This window comes from Cololabis saira, chromosome 3 (genome assembly GCF_033807715.1).
Source record: "Cololabis saira isolate AMF1-May2022 chromosome 3, fColSai1.1, whole genome shotgun sequence".
NCBI classification, from domain to species: domain Eukaryota; kingdom Metazoa; phylum Chordata; class Actinopteri; order Beloniformes; family Belonidae; genus Cololabis; species Cololabis saira.
The window spans coordinates 49478423-49498560 of NC_084589.1; the positions used below are offsets into that span (position 1 = coordinate 49478423).

Sequence of the window (20138 nt, forward strand, 5' to 3'; positions counted from 1 at the left end):
GTGACCAGCACCTGGATAACCTGGAGAGGAGCTGCAGCCCGGACCAGGAGGAACCAGGGCATCCACAGACTACAGAACTGGAGGAAGACTCCAGCGGTCAGGAGATTAAGCACGAGGACGTAGAGGTGGATGTCTCATTGGTCAATGTCGCTGATGTGAAAGTTGAAAATGGTGAGCCAGGACCAAACTGTGGCCAGCTACTGTTGCACATTTCTCCTGAAGCTCAAAACAAAGATGAGGAAGGAACTGAAAGTTTACGCTCAGACTCCAGTAAAACTGCAGATCCGGAGCCAATGAGACGACACGGTGACCACGAAGATGCTGCTGTCCCGTCAGACAGCAACTGTAAATCAAAGCTGACCAGGACCCACACAGGGAAGAAGGTGTTTTCTTGCAGCACTTGCAGGAAAGAGTTCAGTAAAAGTTGTAATTTAATGGATCACATGAATATCCACACTGGCGAAAAACCGTACCTGTGCAACACCTGCGGAAAATCGTTTACTAAATCATCAGATCTTAAACGCCACATAATCACGCACACGGATGAGAAGCCCTACAGCTGCGAAACATGTGGAAAAAGTTACAGAGAACGTTCCAAACTGGTGGCTCACTCGAGGATCCACACCTGCGAAAAGCCGTACCTGTGCAACACCTGTGGAAAAACCTTTATTAAATCATCAGCTCTTAACCGGCACATAACCACGCACACGGGCGAGAAGCCCTACATCTGCAAAACATGTGGAAAAAGTTACAGAGAACGTTCCAAACTGGTGATTCACTCAAGGATCCACACGGGCGAGAAGCCCTACTTTTGCAAAACATGTGGAAAAAGTTACACAGAACGTTCCAGCCTGGTGATTCACTCTAGGACCCACACCGGCGAAAGGCCGTACCTGTGCAACACCTGCGGCAAAACCTTTACTAAATCATCAGCTCTTAAATGCCACATAACCACGCACACGGGCGAGAAGCCCTACATCTGCAAAACATGTGGAAAAAGTTACAGGCTACGTTCCCAACTGCTGGTTCACTCGAGGATCCACACTGGCGAAAGGCCGTACCTGTGCAACACCTGCGGCAAAACCTTTACTAAATCATCAGTTCTTAAACGCCACATAACCACGCACACGGGCGAGAGGCCCTACATCTGCGAAACATGTGGAAAGAGTTTCAGGCGATGTTCCCACCTGGTGGTTCACTCGAGGACCCACACTGGCGAAAAGCCGTACCTGTGCAAAACCTGCGGAAAAACCTTTACTAAATCGTGTACTCTTAAACGGCACATAACCACGCACACGGGCGATAAGCGATAATTGTGCAAGACGTGCAACAAAGGTTTTAGCCGCAGAATTGATTTGCTGAGTCACATGAGTTCTGCATTGATGTTGTTTGAATCCCTGTTCCTTCTTAAAATCGTATTTTTTGTTGCTGTTGGTAACTTGCCATCTCTACGGTGCAAATAAAGAGCTGTTAGTATTTGCTGAAGTTTCTTTAAATGTTTATTTCGTTCATCTACATTGCCTCTCTCACACATCCTTTTTCCCATCTGTTTATTCTTCATTCATTTTTGTATTTTAGACATCAAGTCATGGATGGCAGCAAACTTCCTACAGCTCAACCAGGGCAAAACAGAGATTTTACTCATCGGTTCCGAAGGCCAGAGAGAGAAACTTTTACCAAAGTTACAGGATTTTAAACCCTCAAAATCAGTTAAAAATCTGGGCGTGATTTTTGACTCTGAGCTCACTTTTATTCCACATATTAAAAACATAACAAAGATCGGTTTTTACCATCTTAAGAACATAGCCAGAGTCCGCCCGTTTCTCTCTCAGGCCAGTACGGAGGTGCTAATGCATGCTTTTATCTCATGTCGTTTAGATTATTGTAACGCCCTGCTCTCTGGTCTTCCTAAAAAGAACATGTACAACCTACAATTATTACAGAATTCAGCCGCACGCGTGCTGACGAGGACCAGAGGGCGGGAGCACATTACACCTGTTTTAAAATCGCTGCATTGGCTCCCCGTGCGCTTCAGGATCGATTTTAAGGTTCTTTTACTAGTTTTTAAGTGTCTTAATGGTCTTGGGCCTTCTTATTTGTCTGCACTACTTTTACCCTATCGACCCTCGCGGACCCTGAGGTCCTCCGGTGCTGGCCTTTTAACCATACCAAAAGTTAGAACCAGGACACACGGGGAGGCGGCATTCAGTTTTTATGGTCCCCGATTGTGGAACAGCCTCCCGGAGAACCTCAGGGCCGCAGAGACTGTTGATGTTTTTAAAAAGAGGCTCAAGACCCATCTCTTTAATCAGGCTTTTAACTGACTCATTTAACTCTTTTACATTTCTTATGCTCACCCTTATTTTTATTGAATCTTACTGCTCTGTTTTATATTTAGTTTATCCTTTCTTATCGTATTTTATTTTTGTTTAATCTCAATGTTTTATCTAAATATTTTAGTTGTTATTTATGGTCTATTTTATACATTTTACTGTTTTATTATTTTAGTTTTTAATGTCTTACTTTCTAGACATACTTTTAGGATTTTATGTTTGTATGTTTTATGTTTTTTATAAACTCCTTTAGTGTATTTTATCCTGCTTTCTTGTAGCTTTTAGCTCCAGTGTTTCCTCATGGGGAGCCTCCATGCTGGGAGTGACTCTGGCCTGCAGGGGGTCGTCCTGGGGGTCGTCCTGGCCTGGATGGTGGTGGAGCTCTGCACCACGGCTTCACCGCTGTGGTGTGGACTCCTCTTTCCGTCCGGGCCGGGATGGTCTCTGTGGGCCCCCCCCCTTGTAGCTGCGGGCTATGAGACCTCCTGGCGTGGACGGCTCCCTGTTACCGTTTCGTCACCTGGATCCTCTGTGCCTAGCCATGTCTACACCATGTGTCTGCGTGCGTGTCTGTGTGTGTAATTTAGGAATTTAGGTGAATTGTAGTGTGCTTTTGTCTGCGGGGAGGGGGGGGGGGGGCATTAATAAGTTTTATGTTTATTTGTTTTTTCTTGTTTTTTTTTTCTGTTAAGCACTTTGTGTTTCATTATTTGTAGGAAAAGTGCTATATAAATAAAGTTTGATTTGATTTGATTTGATTCACATTCTCTTGGTAAAGTTAATCTGCACTAACCTCTGAGCGGAGTAGATGGAGAGAGTTTAACAACATGGAGCATGTTGTTAAACTTTCTCCATCTACTCCGTTCAGAGGTTAGTCCAAGTTTGATATTTTTACGTGTTGAGTTTTTACAACGTTCCTCTGAAAAACATGAAGAATCTTCAGAGAAACGAGGACAAAAGAAGAAACGCAACCATCAACACGTCAGAAACAGAACAGCCAACCATTTGTCACCATTTTATACATTTTAATGTCTGCAGTATTAAACAAAAAACCTTGAAGATTTCAGAAGTCAGTGCAGTCAGATACGGTTTGCTTTTATTTCCCTTTTAAAATGTTTTTATTGATTTAGAAAACAAGAACATTTGGTTTAAAGTTGAATGAGGAAATGAGTGTTATGTGGGATACACATCCCGATACTTGAGTCACGATACAATACGATATTGCGGTATCCAAATTATAAGATATATTGTGATATTATAGTTCGCTGAAAACTGTAAAAGGGTTTAAGCATTTTAAATCGGAGCTGCGCGTACATCAGATTATCGTGTAATTCATGGGACAAACTAAGTCAAAACAATGTAATTCAAATGATCCATGCTGTGTTATTATGATATATTATGTATGATGATATGTTACAATCTAAAGTTACAACATATCTGTGTACGTTTTTCATATTATTTAAATAATATGAAATTAACAATATTATTGAATCACATGTATAAAATCAAGTTGTACTAGATTTACAACTCGTCTGACACATGATTTATTATAAAGCTGATGTTGAGATCCGTGTTGAAGCTGCAGATCTGCAGGTTGGAGAGCAGGAAGAAGAGGGAGGATCATCGGGATCAGATTCCAGGAAGAGGACAGACTTTGGATTTAACCCTTTTATATCAGACATCCGTTTAGGAGTAAATGTCTTTTTACCTCAACTCATATTTAGTCAGAAATTATCATGAAAAATGTAATTAAGTTTTCATTTTAGATTTATTGTTAATAAATCTGGAATATTACACTCTCCATATGTAGAAAGAGCAGCAGTGCCCCCTGGTGGTGAGTTATAAAAGCTCAACATAAACTCAACAATCTATCTTAATGATAATAATAAAAAATGTCTCTCCACATTTCTAGACCATGAAAGAAGGCAGATTTTATGTCCATCAAATGCAGTGTCCATTGTTTTTGATAACTTCCTGCCACAAGGAGCCTCAGAGACTGAAGCACAGGTTGGAGATTCCTTCTGTAGCAGAAACTTGCACTTCCTCAAAACCTTGTGCAACAAGCCTGGCTTTTGGTACCAGTCCATTTTCCATCTCTTTCAAAGTGCAAACTCAACGAGTGCAGATGCACTTTTGTAATAATAATTACAACAATAATAAAAATAATATGATAATGGAGGGAGGACTTTGCTGTTTCAGAGCTGAGACCACTTGCCTTCATGGAGAGAGACATGAATTCCTTCATGAATAAGGACTAAAAATAACATTAAAGTTCAAGACAGACTAATTATCCACAATATTTAACCAATAAAGATGAAGTCATTAATGACATGAATGAGGTGGTTAATAATTTTAACAGGTATTTTGTGAGTGTTGGACCAAAGCTGGCAGAAAAATGTGTGATCCTGGATCAGCTGATGAATGGAAGGAAACATTAATAAGTAGAAATCCAGATTCAATGTTTCTCACAGTTGTGGAGGAGAGAGAAATCATAGATATTGTAAGTAAATGTAAAAACAAGGTGTCAACTGACTGTGGTGATATGACAATAGTCAAAAAGGTTATTGATGGATTGTTAACTGACATACAGCTGTAATCAGTCACTCAGAACTGGGACATTTCCAAAAACAAATGAAAACTGCAAAAGTCCTCCCACTGTACAGAACTGGAGACAGACACCAATTCACTAATTACAGGCCTGATTCTTTACTCCCAACATTTTCTAAGATCTTATAAAAAGTATTTATTTACAGGTTGGACAAATTAATGCCAATCAAAAGGCCACGCCCCTAATTACGCATTAAACTTCTTGCTTTATATAATTCCAACCTGCCACAATACGAGGAAAAAGAGGCTTCAAACCCCTGCAGAAAACCTGTGGGTGATTCATGCATGAATGAACCGTCATTCTGAGTTTGGGGGTTAGTTTGGGATCTTTATTCCCTCTAGTGGTTAAATGTTGGAAACTGCAGCTTTAAATGTGTCTTGTATATCTATATATTTCACACCAAAATCATGTTAATTGTTTGATCAGTTTGATACTTAAATGTTTTGATGTCTCAAAGACTTACCATGTGTATTATTTTGAAGATCATTGCAATAAAAGTTTCTTAACAACATAATTTTTTTATGACAAATAATAAAGAACACATGAATTAAAAAATATTTTTATTTTATATATTAATATTAACAATCAGAAGCTTATCATATAAATTGCGTCAGCTCTCATTGTGTCGGAAAAAATAAAACTCTTTCTAAACCTTCTTGCTTGTGTTGTTTTCTCAGATGTAAATCACTGGAAAAAAGCGTCTGCTAAATGACAGAAGTCGTAGTAAACCAGTGATGAAAAGAATGTTGTATGCATTTTGTTCTAATTACTTTCGTTGGTAAATGAAATACTGACTGTAACTGCGAGAAGGAACTATGTCATTTGTTCAGACTCCACTGCAGCCCTTCAGAGTTTGACTTCAAATAAAACAACAAGAGAAGATCTAGTGTTGGAAATATTAATGGTATTGTGGAGGTTATGCAGAACTGGAATTACTGTGCAGGTTTGTTGGGTTCCTGCCCACATGGGTGTTGATGGCAATGAGAAAGCAGACAATATTGCTAAAAGAGCATTGAAATTGAGTAGTGAGGTAATTATGGAAATTCCTTTTGGTAAAGGTGAAGCAAAATCATGAATTAGAAAGGCAGTGAGGGATTCATGGCAGAAGGTGTGGGACAACGGTGTAAAAGGGAGACATTTTTATAACATACACAAGTCAATTAACGTGAAGGTTTTTTCAAAGGAAAGTGTAGGAGAGAGGAAGTCCTCATTTCTAGATTAAGATTAGGTCATACTAGTTTAAAATCAACTCTGTATTTAATGTCAAAGTCCGTGTCTGATAAATGTGATGAGTGTGATGTCACAGAGAATGTAGAGCATGTGATTCTTAAATGTGGCAAGTATGAGGTAGAAAGGAACGCTTTAAGAGACAGGATGTACGAGCTGGGACAGGAATGGAGTTTAGTAGGTTATTAGGGAGGAGTGAGGTGATGAGGGATTGTTATAAGGAAATCCTTGTCTTTCTTAAAGATGCAGGGATAGATAATAAGATTTAAATGTGGTTATCTTATTTTATTTAGGTATTTCCTTTTTCCCCCCTTTAAGTTAGACTGTAACCTGGTGTAATAATGATCCTGATGTTACACACTCCGGTACAGCAGGTGGCGGTAGAACCTAATAACGTTGGTTGTGATCCGCCATTAAACCTAGAGAAGAAGAAGGAGAGGACGGTTCTGTTGTTTCCTTTCTTTTTCCTCTTCAACAATGTCTAAGGTGAATCATCTGAGAGAGTTTATCGGTCAGCGACTAACAGCAGCTGCTGTAGAAATATTGTCAGTGTTTGAAAAAAGCATCTTGGAGTATGAAGAAGAGCTCGACCGTCAGCGCAGACTGTTGGACCTCGCCTGGAAACCTGAAATCAGACTCCACAGAGTCGGTACGTAACCCTGGAAAGTTGAATGAATGAACACATGAGTATGACTCCTACAAGATCCCTTTGTTTCCAGTTAAAAGCCGTGGTGATGAAGCAAACCAACTCAATGGGAAACTCCCCAGCTCAAGCAGCTGCTGATGTGGGATTCGGAAACATCCCGAACTAACTTGTTGTTCTGTTTACTTGGTGCTGCCTTTCATGCTCCATTCACACTCTGGACCAGACTGAGATTTCACACTTTATGAATGAATGAATGAATGAATGTTTATTTCGAACATGTAAATAAAAAATAAACATTAACATCTTCATATTCACATATGTTGGAAAAAAGGAGTAGGAAGAAGTCTACACTTTTTCCTAGTTCCTACCCCTTTATAACTCTATGAATTTACATTATTGCTATTATTATATCTACACAATATCCATATAAATATAGTCTATATAAATACTATGTAAAACATGCCTATTACCACGTAATTATCCATATAAGTATATAGAAAATATAAATATTACATGAATATTATATCAATATATAGAAAATACAAATATTTTATAAATCTATATAAATATACACTATATAACTACATAAATATCCCTATAAATATATATATATGCTACATACCTAGTAAATATATAACATATATTACATAATTATAACTATCCCTCTCAACATATAATATATACTACATAAATATCCACATAAATATCTAAACATATCTTAAGCAAGTATAATATACCATTTTTCCCTATTTTATTTGTTTCTCACACTCGTTACCCCATTTCCTCTTCCATATACCTGTTTATAAATATTTTTTTGTATCTTTTTAAACAGATTTATGTCAGTACTTTTTCATTTCCAGCTCCAAACTGTTCCACAGAGTCTCCACAGTTCCATATGCACATGCTGCACATTGTTGTTCCTACTTTATGTTTTCTAAAATTTAGTTTCTCCCCTTAGATTATAGCCCCTTTCTCTCTCAGTGAACATTCCTCTGATATTTTTTGGTAGTAGATTATTCCTTGCTTTGAACATTATTTGCACTGTTTTGTATTTAACCAGATCCAGACATTTCTTTAGACTTAATCGTTTATTTAGTAGAAAAGATGCAGATCACAGTGGCTCCATGTAGATTTTTTTTTTTTTTTTTTTTAGATTCAGCACAGTATAAAAAACAGAACAAGTAACATACAAATGTAAAAGAGAGATTGGTAATGTGCTAGGCTGAGGCAAAAAGCCCAAGGGGCTTATACGAGGCCTCTACCTGTAAAATACAGCAAAGAATTGTACAAAGATTTAAAACATGCAGAATACATGATTGCAGTCTAAAAACAAAGACAAAGCAAATAAACAGCAGCATGAATAGAATACATGGTATCTACATGATTAAAGAAAAAAATAACAAATCTAGAAATATCATTAGGTAATTTGATCAATTAAATGTGTCCTGAGTTTATGTTTAAAATGATTGAATGAAGTAGAGGTAGACGAGATTGTTGTAGGTGTTCCATAACTGTATCTGATGGAGAACTGACACAAACCAGTACGGAACTTCAGGAGATTTAAATGATTAGCCTGTCTTGTATTAAAATGGTTCATATCACTGTTGAACTGAAAACAATCTTTACATGGCAAAGAAAATGAAACTGGAAGGAACAATATTTTGAAAATAAAATTGCAGGTTTGATATGTATTTAATCCATCGTAGGAACAAAAGGTACTGGAAATTTAACTTTAAGTTTATTTAAATGCCTGGCCTTTCATGATGGAATCGAAATCTTAATCTCAGATGTAAAGTGTGATGAATCAATAATATCTTATGTTGCTAAATGGGAATTCTTAAAATTTAAAATTTGAGAATTTGCTATTAGTTTTGGAAAATCACGTAACAGAAGTAACAAATTATCAGAAATTATTAAAGAAGTAAACTCCTACTGCAATAAAACTTCACAGACTGATGAGGATAAACAAAAATGACAAATTTAGCAAATTAAGCTTGATGAAATCTATCTCAGGAGAGCTGAAGGTTCTTATATAAGATCAAGAGCAAAATGGATAGAGGAAGGAGAAAAAAGCACATCATACTTTTTTCGATTAGAAAAAAGAAGACGGGAAAGAAATTCAATCAAATCACTGGTGATTAAAGATCAAACTGTCACAGATCCAGCTGTGATTGCCAGAGAAATAGTTTCCTTCTACAGTAAGTTTTATTCCTCATCTTTCTCTAGAGATGATGCTGACAACTTTTTTAACTATATCAAAGATCTTATTCCAACTATAGAAAAAGAGTTTGCAGATTTATGTGATGCTGATATTTCTTCTGTTGAACTTGACCAGTTAACAGTTTGTCTTTGGACAAATCCCCAGGGAGTGATGGTCTTACTGCAACTTTTTATAAACATTTCTGTGATTTATTAAAGGAACCATTCTCTCTTATGTTAAAAGAAGCAACTAACAATATCACATTTCCCTCTAGTACGAAACAAGGAATAATAACTCAAAACCCAAAAGTGTTAGAAAATCTTAGACCGATCACCTTATTGAACAATGATTAAAAAATTGTAACCCTCATTTATGATAACAGATTAAAAAAGCATTTGCACAAAATCACAAGTGACTCCCAATCTGGCTTTATGAGGGGTAGATCCATTCACAACAATATTCGCTTAATCCTCGATCTTCTAGACCAGGGATATTAAAATGGCGGCCCGCGGGCCACATGCGGCCCGCCAGGAGCTTTTATGTGGCCCCTGGTCATATTTCAAAAAGGAGTTGTTTGTTGAAAAAAAAAAATGTTTTTTTTTTTTTTTTTAAATAATAGTGATGCATCGAATGTTTGGCCGAAAATAGTAAAAAAAAAACACTTTCGGTGTTCGGTGGAATAAGTGGGGAAAAAACCGAACAGTTAGGTAAGGTAAATCTATTTTAATTTTTTTTTTTTTGTAAATGAGTGATGGACATTGGACAATATGGCACACATAAGTTTGCACTACTGTACTTCAGTTCCGAGCTCGAGCTGTTTTCTTTTTATTTAAATTGTTTTTGAGAGAGTGCCAACTGCGCTGCGTAATTTTGTTGGCCCGCTGCACACCGCTGGCTGACGAGCCGCCTTGAGAATCAGGCAGACACACAGGCAGACAGACATGCCAGGAATGCGTTCACACAAGGTGCGATTTTTATTTGTAATGTGTGCAGAGAATGCATATCGCATTTAAGTTTAAGAAGCTTGGTAGCCTTTTTTTAGTTGGTTAACGATGCATAGAGTTTGTACATGTTAATCTCTGTTGGAGATGTTTTTTACTTCAGATTTTTTGCCAGTGTTGCACAGTGTTAATGTTTGTCACATTATTATTAACCTCCGTTGTACAGAGGACTTGTTGATAGGCTTCTAGGATTGGCCTGATGTTTTTTTCATTTGAATAAGTGAGGACTTTGCATTTCAGATGGAACTTCTAAGCCTCCTATAATTTCATGTGATTGTTTTGTTTTGCTGATATAATGCACAGATGTGTCATTAATAAAGGAGCTTATGGTTAATATTTTGGTTGCTTATTTATAACATCAAACTGGCTACTATGGACTGAAATGCTTGTGCTCAATGCTTAATCTAATATTCAAATAAGGAAATCTTGGTGGAAAGTGGTGCTTTGTCATTATGGCGTGTTTTATTAAAAGTAGGTCAATATCAACTTCATTAAGTTTGCACATTGCATGGTTTCAAAATGAACTTGCATTTAAAATAATATTTCTTTATCTGAATATTATATTTAACATTCACAATGACTAAATCTGGAGACAATTAATACATAATTCATATGTAAACTAGATATATTCAAATGTATACAAATGTATTATATATACATAAGTCTTCGTCTTTGAGTGCAAAATACATTTTGAAAACCCCAAATTTTCAAATTGTGCGGCCCTCTCCATACAGTCCTTTTGCAGATGTGGCCCCCGGCCGAATCTAGTTGAATACCCCTGTTCTAAACTATAATAATCTAATAGAAGATGATGATTTTATTTTATTTCTTGACTTTTATAAAGCGTTTGATTCGATTGAGCACCCATTCATTTTTCAGTGTTTAAAATTAATTGGATTTGGTGATAAATTCATAAATATCTTTGAATCCCTTCATCAAAATTCAAATAGCTGTATATCTTTACCAAAAGACGCATCACCTCGGTTTACAATTAAACGAGGAGTAAAACAAGGCTGTCCTATTTCTCCATTTTTCTTCATAATAGCTACAGAAATGCTCTTTATCCTGATCAAAAATTCCAATATTGCACCTTTAGAGGTACTTGGAATACATGTAATCATTATCCAGTTAGCAGATGACACTAATATCTTCACGAAACAATTATCTGAAGTCCCAAAAATATTGCATAATATTGCTATTTTCTCCAAAACCTCAGGGCTGGAATTAAATTTGAACAAATGTGAGTTAATGCCAATCCACCATAGTCACTTATCAGAGGCATACAACATCCCTATAAAATCTGTTGTCAAATATCTTGGCATTTCCATCTCTAAAGATTCAGCAGAACGTGAAAATAAAAATGTCTGGAGGGTAATTAATGAATGCCAAACCAAACTTAACTCCTGGTTATTAAGAGACATCAGTTTATTAGGTCGTATCTTCTTAACCAAAATGGAAAGTGTCTCCAGATGTATTTATCCAGCAAACTCGTTGTCTATTCCCAATAACGTAATCAAAAAGATTAATCAGGTTAACTTTGATTATATCTGGAGAAAGAAAATTAATCACATTAGGAAAACTGAACTTACCAAAGAATTCAAAGATGGAGGCCTGCAAGCTATATATTTAGATTTTATTAATGGAAACCTAAAAAAGGAACTGGTTGAAATCTTTTCTACACAATAAGAGCTTTTGGTATCATATCCCCAGAGTCATTTTTTATAAACTGGGAGGCATTGAACTGTTAATAAGATGTAACTTTACCGTTCAAATTTCATGCTTTAGACTTAATCGTTTATTTGGTAGAAAAGATGCAGGTCACAGTGGCTCCGTGTAAGATGTGAGATGACTCTGGCAAAAAACACGATCGTTGGAGGATGCTCATATAGGTGTTCATATGCAGGACTTGTAGTTAGATCATTATTTATGACGAGGAAGAAGCCATTTCTAGAACAACAACTTTATTCTTCAAATGCATCGATACCAACGCAGTAACACAAGAGTACAGTCACAGTGCCGCCTAATGGTCACACAGAGTAATGCACTTGTTTTCAAAAATACTACATAGATGAAGGGGAAGACCGAAGGTTCAGGACAAAGTTTAAACCTCACAAATACAACCAAACAATCAACACTGGGAAACACTTTTGACTTGTTAAAATCCTATCTCTTTGTCCCTTTTTGTAATTCCAGAACTCCCACAAGAAAATGTTTGTAAGGTGGAGGAGGACGGGGTTTTCAGTGACCAGCACCTGGATAACCTGGAGAGGAGCTGCAGCCCGGACCAGGAGGAACCAGGGCATCCACAGACTACAGAACTGGAGGAAGACTCCAGCGGTCAGGAGATGAAGCACGAGGACGTAGAGGTGGATGTCTCATTGGTCAATGTCGCTGATGTGAAAGTTGAAAATGGTGAACCAGGACCAAACTGTGTCCAGCTGCTGTTGCACACTTCTCCTGAAGCTCAAAACAAAGATGAGGAAGGGACTGAAAGTTTACGCTCAGACTCCAGTAAAACTGCAGATCCGGAGCCAATGAGACGACACGGTGACCACGAAGATGCTGCTGTCCCGTCAGACAGCAACTGTAAATCAAAGCTGACCAGGACCCACACGGGGAAGAAGGTATTTTCTTGCAGCACTTGCAGGAAAGAGTTCAGTAAAAGTTGTAATTTCATGGATCATGTGAAGATCCACACTGGCGAAAGGTCGTACCTGTGCAACACCTGCGGCAAAACCTTTACTTATTTATCATATCTTAAACGGCACATATCCACACACACGGGCGAGAAGCCCTACATCTGCAAAACATGTGGAAAAAGTTACAGAGAACGTTCCCACCTGGTGATTCACTCGAGGACCCACAGTGGCGAAAGACCATACCTGTGCAACACCTGCGGAAAATCATTTGGACACTCATCACATCTTAAAAGTCACATATACACGCACACAGGCGAGAAGCCCTACATCTGCAAAACATGTGGAAAAAGTTACACGCAAAATTCCAACCTGGTGATTCACTCGAGGATCCACACCGGCGAAAGGCCGTACCAGTGCAACACCTGTGGAAAAACCTTTACTAAATCATCACGTCTTAAAAGCCACATAACCACGCACACGGGCGAGAAGCTATATTAGTGCAAGACGTGCAACAAAGGTTTTAGCCGCAGAATTGATTTGCTGAGTCACATGAAACTTCACCCGGAGGAGAAGTCTAGTGACTCGTGATAAATGAAGCTCATGTTGTCGTCCTCCGGGGGCAGCTGTCCACTCCTGTCTGACGCACAGAAGAAGAACCCGCAGAAGTCCAACCACCACCTCCTGTGGCTGATGAGCCTAATCCCCTCCTCACAAGGGTTGCAGGTTCAACCCGGATTTATGCTTCTCCGTCAACTTGACGCAGAGGGAACGATGTGGTTGTGTACTTTTGTTTTTAAAGTTCTGCATTGAGTTTGTTTGAATTCCTGTTCCTTCTTAAAATCGTATTATTTGTTGCTGTTGGTAACTTGTCGTCTCCACGGTGCAAATAAAGAGCTGTTAGGATGTGCTGAAGTTTCTTTAAACGTGACAGTTTATTTAATTCATCTACAAAGCCTCTCTCACACGTCCTTTTTTTACCGTCTGTTTCTTCTTCACTCACATTCTCTTTTGTAAAGTTAATCTGCAGCTCCATGTTGTTAAACTCTCTCCATCTACTCCGTTCTGAGGTTATTCCAAGTTTGATATATTTACATGTTCAGTTTTTACAACGTTCCTCTGAAAAACATGAAGAATCTTCAGAGAAACGAGGACAAAAGAAGAAACGCAACCATCAACACGTCAGAAACAGAACAGCCAACCATCTGTCAACATTTTATAAACTTTGATATCTGCAGCATTAAACAAAAAACCTTGAAGATTTCAGAAGTCAGTGCAGTCAGATACGATTGCTTTTATTTCCCTTTTAAAATGTTTTTATTGCTTTAGAAAACAAGAACATTTGGTTTGGAAATGAGTGTGATGTGGGAAACACATCACAATACTTGAATCACGATACAATACGATATTGCGGTGTCCAAATTTTGCGGTAAATTGCGATATTATACATAATTCGCTGAAAACTGTAAAAGGCTTTATGCGTTTTAAAATCGTACATCAGATTATCGTGTAATTCATCGGACAAACTAAGTCAAAACAATGTAATTCAAATGATCCATGCTGTGTTATTGTAACTATATAAGCTAAAGTTACAACATATCTGTGTATGTTTTTCATATTATTTACATAATGAGATTTTAACAATATTATTGAATCACATGTATAAAATCAAGTTGTACTAGATTTACAACTCGTCTGACACATGATTTATTTTAAAGCTGATGTTGAGATCCGTGTTGAAGCTGCAGATCTGCAGGTTGGAGAGCAGGAAGAAGAGGGAGGATCATCGGGATCAGATTCCAGGAAGAGGACAGACTTTGGATTTAACCCTTTTATATCAGACATCCGTTTAGAAGTAAATGTATTTTTACCTCAACTCATAAATGGTCAGAAATAATTAAAAAAAAAATGTAATTAAGCTTTCATTTTAGATGGATGAATTATTTTATTGTTAATTCTGGAATATTACACTCTCCATAGAAAGAGCAACAGTGCCCCCTGGTGGTGAGTTATAAAAGTTCAACAGAATCAGAATCAGAAAAAGGTTTATTGCCAAATTTGTTAAACACACAAAAGGATTTTTTTGTTGTGATTGGTGCAATACAATACAAATATAAAATATAAAAGCAAATATATAAGAGAAAATGTATAAGCAAAAATGAACAATATGAGGTTTTTAAAGTGCCAGATATGAGTCTATGCAAAAGTGACTTAGGATGTGCGTTAAAGGAGACCTATTATGGCATTTAATGTATATTTCAAACAGGCCTTGAATGTCTTAAAAACAATCTAAAGATAGTTTTTTCTACATAAATCAGAAATTCAGCCTCTGGGTCATGTCTCTAGTTTTACCGCTTCTAACCTTCTCCATGAGGGATTATGAGGGGGCGGGGTTATGATAATGAGGCTCTGCGCTGATTGGCTGCTTGAATGACGTGTAGCAGGGGAGGGAACAAAGCCTCGCTCCGGGCAGAAGAGCCGGCTGCGTACACAAAGCGTGTCCCATGCGATGCGATCGAACTTGAGTGACAAAATAAATTCCATTGCTTTATTTGTTTTGTATTGGACTGTCCTAACTGGCCGCGAGTTTAACGGTTTCAGTGTGGACAGAGAGCGTCCGATGTCACGCAGCTCGACACGATAGTCGGACGCTGGCATGCAGTTATGACACGGTGTAAACGGATCTTAAAGCCTGAATTACGGTTCTGCGTTACATCGACGCGTACCCTACGCCGTAGGCTCTGCATTGGTGTAACGCAGAACCATAAATCAGCCTTTAGTCACCTCGTCTTCACACAGGAAGATTTAATTGAATTCTAAACAGGTACACCACAGTTATTTACTCCGATTCCTCATCATTTCATTTTATTATGTTACAAGACAAATGAATCACGTTAACTGTAAAGAAATCACAACACTGAATTTTCACAAATGGCAACTTTATTGTTAAAAAAAACCAACATAAGTTGTATATAAATAACATTTATGCACTATTGCTGGCTCAAGGAAGGACCGTGCATCTTCTGAAGGTGTCGTTGAACAGCTTCAGATAATAATGATCTTAACTACGCTGCAGCCGTCTGGACGTGTGGTTGGGTGGAGCAGGTCGTCCTCCATCCTGAAGGTCATGGACTGACCCCAGTCTGAGGAGTCTTTGAGCAGGACACTGAACCCCACACTCCCACCTGATATGATGACTGGGCTACGATGTAGAACACGAGTACTACTGTAAATATGCAGTACTGATACTTGAAAATCAAACTTGTCGTCAGTTCAACATTTACTGGAATTTAAACTGAGCAGAGAGAACTTGGAAGCAGGACTGAAGATCACAAAACTGCATCTGGACGAACCAGCAAACTTCAGGAACAGTGTCATCAAGATTCAGGTGTCTGTTCCGGGACTCTCCTGTGTTTCCATGGAGATGCCCTCTGACCCTGACCTCTTCCTCATCTTCATCATCAGCACCAGCAGCAGGATGACGACAACCATCAGGACGATGGAGCAGATATGACGTGGACTCTGGATGAGCGGAAAGACTCCGCCCTCCAGCTCACGTCCAGCCGGTTGTCCAGACTCAGGTGAGACGCTGCACAGGTGTACTTGTGCTTCCTCTGCAGCTCCTCTTCATCCACCACCAGCGTCTTCCTCAGCTGGAAGAGACCGTTGCCGTTGGGCAGCACCGAGCCAACGGTCATTTCCTCCTCGTCCACGGGTTCACCGTCCCTCAGCAGCGTCAGGTCGATGTGGCGAGGGTAGAAGTCTGTGGCCAGACAGGTGATCTGGGCCCCGCTCCCCCCCCGGCTGTGATAGGAGGCGTAGTCGAGGTCGAACATGACGCATCACCAGGTGCTTGTTGATCTCCAGCAGGTGTCGCGGAGTCCGGGCACAGAAGGGCAGGTAGATGTTTGAGAAGCACATCTGAAAGTAAATCTGCTCCATGGTGTCCAACTGGAACTCCCAACCATCACCACCGCCGTACAGGAAGTGGGTCGTGTTACACACTACGCTTTCGGCATCATGACCATTCACACCATCCCTGACCATGAGGAAATGATGCTGATCGTCTTCCTGGTCCCCACAAACCACCATCCTCTGTTGAATGTAGATGCCTGGAGAGGTCAGGTTCAGCTGTTTTCTGGCTATGTCCAACCTGATCCTCATCCCCTTCATATTGTTCCACAGCCCATTCAAGGCGAAGTGTCCCACGTCAAGCTCCTCCCCTTTCTCACCTCCAGCACCAACCTTCATCACTCTGTTGGTCTCTGAGTCATAGTACCCCACCTGGATGTCGTCCAGCATCAGGACCCCAGAGAACTCTGGGAACTGGGTTGGTCCTGAGATGTAGGTGAGCAACACCGACAGCGAGTGCCCGGAGCCTAAAAAAATGCACAGAATTATGGGTAAGACCAAGGGTGAAAGTAAGCTGGATCGGTCCGGAACGGGAAACTGGAAAGAAATATAGACCCGGATCCCACAGGAAGGCGTTTTGAGCAGAGTGGGAGGAGAGAGAAGAGTGGAGAGGACAGATGATCCAGCTGTTATTCTCAGTTTACTGATGCTCACAACACGAGCAGAAACTAATCAAATGTTAACTAGAAGACAAACGTATCCCTTTATCTAACGCTGACAGTTTGTCCCTCAGACGAGCAAACTACACTACAGCAGTGTAACGTTACCCTTACACCGCTGTAATGTAACGAGCTGCCCACAGCGCCTCCTGGTGGCAGAACACAGGAATATACAGTGAACACATACAGAACACACCTGTCAAGTCTCCCGTTTAGGTGGGAAACTACCGTATTTCACCCCTCTTTCCCGCTGTCCTCCCGTATTAGTATTTTCCTGTAAATTTCCCGTTTTATAATGTAATAATTTTTAAACCGCAAACCTAATTGTTACTAGTCTCGCCAGAAACTGCCTCCTGTTGCAGCCTGGGGGGCAGTTCTCACGAGGTTAGTGGAAACAACGGGAACAAACTCGGAACAACAAATCAGAGATGGATGGATGTAATGAGAGTGAAGACATTTCTGACAGAAAAGCAAAGACTTTGTGTAAATATCTCTTTAATGGGAAACCAAATTTACTTTCCTAAAGAGGAGCAGGACCATGAACAGTTACGAGTTCTGAAAGTTATTTCAGCTGGAGACACAGAAACGTGCGTCTGTGTCATCAGTCATTAATGGCAGAGAGCCACATGAGTGAAAATGACAAATTAAAATAAAATGTAAATGTTTCACTTGAAGACAATCAATGCATATATAAACTAAAAATGTTTAAAATAAATAAGTGTGCTGTAGGAGTGCGGTTGATGTAGGCAGAGAAACGACGGAGATTCATTCCTCTTTGGAGAGCACTCCATTTAATTCAATTCACCAAGTCAGTAACCAAAAACCACAAAACAGCAAACTCTCGCGCAGGTAAAAACGTCAGCACCTCCGAGGTGTGTCTCTACTCTTAAAGTAGCACATATAATTAAAGGGAAGAATATCCCTTGTAAAAGGAACAACAAGACATTGTAACATGGGCGAGGTCGCCGTGAATTATAACTCTGAGAATTAACAATTGTCCTGTGTGTGTATATCCACCACACACGTCCCCCCAGAATTCACAAGAACAGGCCCAGTGAAACGACCAGGGACCCGTATGACCCTCCCAAAACTATTCCGAAGCTCCTGAGCAGGCGGAGGGGGTCGAGGCGGGGGGGTGGCAGCAGGCTGCTGACGGCGAGCAGGTGCTGGGTGGCAGTGTGGGGAGGCCAAAGGGGGCGGGACCAGCTCCAAGGGAGGCCTACCCGGGGGGCGGCCGCGCCGTGGTGCCTGAGCCACTTCCACCGGGCGGCCCAAATCCAGGTGGGCCGGTTTTAGACGGTCCACTGAGACGCGATCCATCCTGCCCCCGACGTCAATGACAAAAGTCTTATCACCAGCCTCCACAACCCGATAAGGTCCATCGTAAGACAGTTGCAGGGGTCCCCGATGGGCATCGTGGCGGACGAAAACATACTCCGCAGCACGCAGGTCGGGGGGAATGTGCACCCGAGGCAGGCAGTGGTGTGAGGTTGGAACGGGCCGGAACGCCTGAGCAAAGTCCAGCAAAGTACGGCGTTGGTCAGATGCAGACCAGGGGACCGTGGTGTGGGGAACAAAATCACCTGGGACCCTGAGGGTTTGGCCATAAACCAACTCCGCCGAGGAAGAGAGGAGGTCCTCTTTGGGCGTGGTTCTAATCCCCAGATATAAGCCTTGAGGGCGGCCTTCATGTCCCTGTGAAAGCGTTCACACATGCCGTTGGCCTGCGGGTGGTATGCCGTAGTGCGGTGGAGAATGACACCCAACTGACGAGCAACAGAAGTCCAGAGGTCGGAGGTGAACTGAGGGCCACGATCTGAAGAGAGGTCAGAGGGGACCCCGAACCGGGCGACCCAGGAACCAACAAAGGCCCTGGCTACATCAGCTGAAGTCGTCGCAGACAGCGGGACAACTTCTGGCCAACGGGTGGTCCTGTCCACCATAGTTAGCAGGTGAGTAAATCCCCTGGAGGGAGGAAGGGGTCCCACCAAGTCAACATTGACATGATCAAACCGTCTTTCAGGAACCGCAAAATGCTCCACTGGGGCCTTAACATGGCGATGGATCTTAGCGCGCTGGCATGCCACACAGGTCCTGACCCAGTCGCGAATGGCCTTTTTCAGGCCGTGCCAGACAAACTTCGCAGCTACAAGACGTTGAGACGGCTTACTGCCTGGGTGCGAGAGGCCATGTATGGCGTCGAAAACTTGTCGTCTCCAAATATGTGGCACCACAGGATGGGGGAGGGCCAGAGAGATGTCACAGAGCAGCGTTGCATCCTCACCGAACGGGACGTCTGCCAGCCGGAGGCCAGTGACTGCTGTCCTATACGACTGAACGTCGGGGTCGGAAGCCTGGTCCACAGCCATGCGGGCATAGTCTATTCCCAGGTGGACAGCGCCAATGAGCACCCGGGAGAGGCAGTCGGCCACAACATTGTCCTTGCCTGACACGTGTTGGATGTCCGTGGTGAATTCTGAGATGAAAGCCAGGTGGCGCTGCTGCCTGGCAGACCATGGTTCCGACACCTTGGCCATGGCAAAAATCAAAGGCTTGTGGTCCACAAAGGCAGTGAACGGGCGAGCTTCCAGCAGGAAACGGAAATGCTTGATGGCCAGATAAAGCGCGAGGAGTTCTCTGTCAAAAGTGCTGTAATTCTGCTCGCTGGAACGCAGTTGGCGGCTGAAAAAAACAAGTGGTTGCCAAACACTATGAACAAACTGCTGGAGAACCGCACCGACAGCATAATCCGAGGCGTCCGTGGTCAGGGCACCTGGAGCGCCAGGCACGGGGTGAGCCAACATGGTTGCACCAGCGAGGGCATCCTTTGTGGCAGAGAAAGCCTCCAACATTTCCGTCGACCAAGAAATGTCATGCTTTGGCGATTTTTTCCCTTTGAGAGCGCCGTACAGGGGG

General features: G+C 41.0%; 1 protein-coding gene across 1 annotated transcript; it reads left to right on the forward strand.

Annotated features, from left to right (window-relative positions):
* Positions 1-434: 434 nt before the first annotated feature.
* Positions 435-16133, forward strand: LOC133440748 (zinc finger protein 180-like; the record flags this gene model as incomplete). Its single annotated transcript, XM_061718064.1, is given in 2 exon segments — positions 435-1335; positions 16117-16133. Coding segments are annotated over 2 exon segments (918 nt in total), but the record flags the coding sequence as incomplete, so codon positions are not given.
* Positions 16134-20138: the final 4005 nt, after the last annotated feature.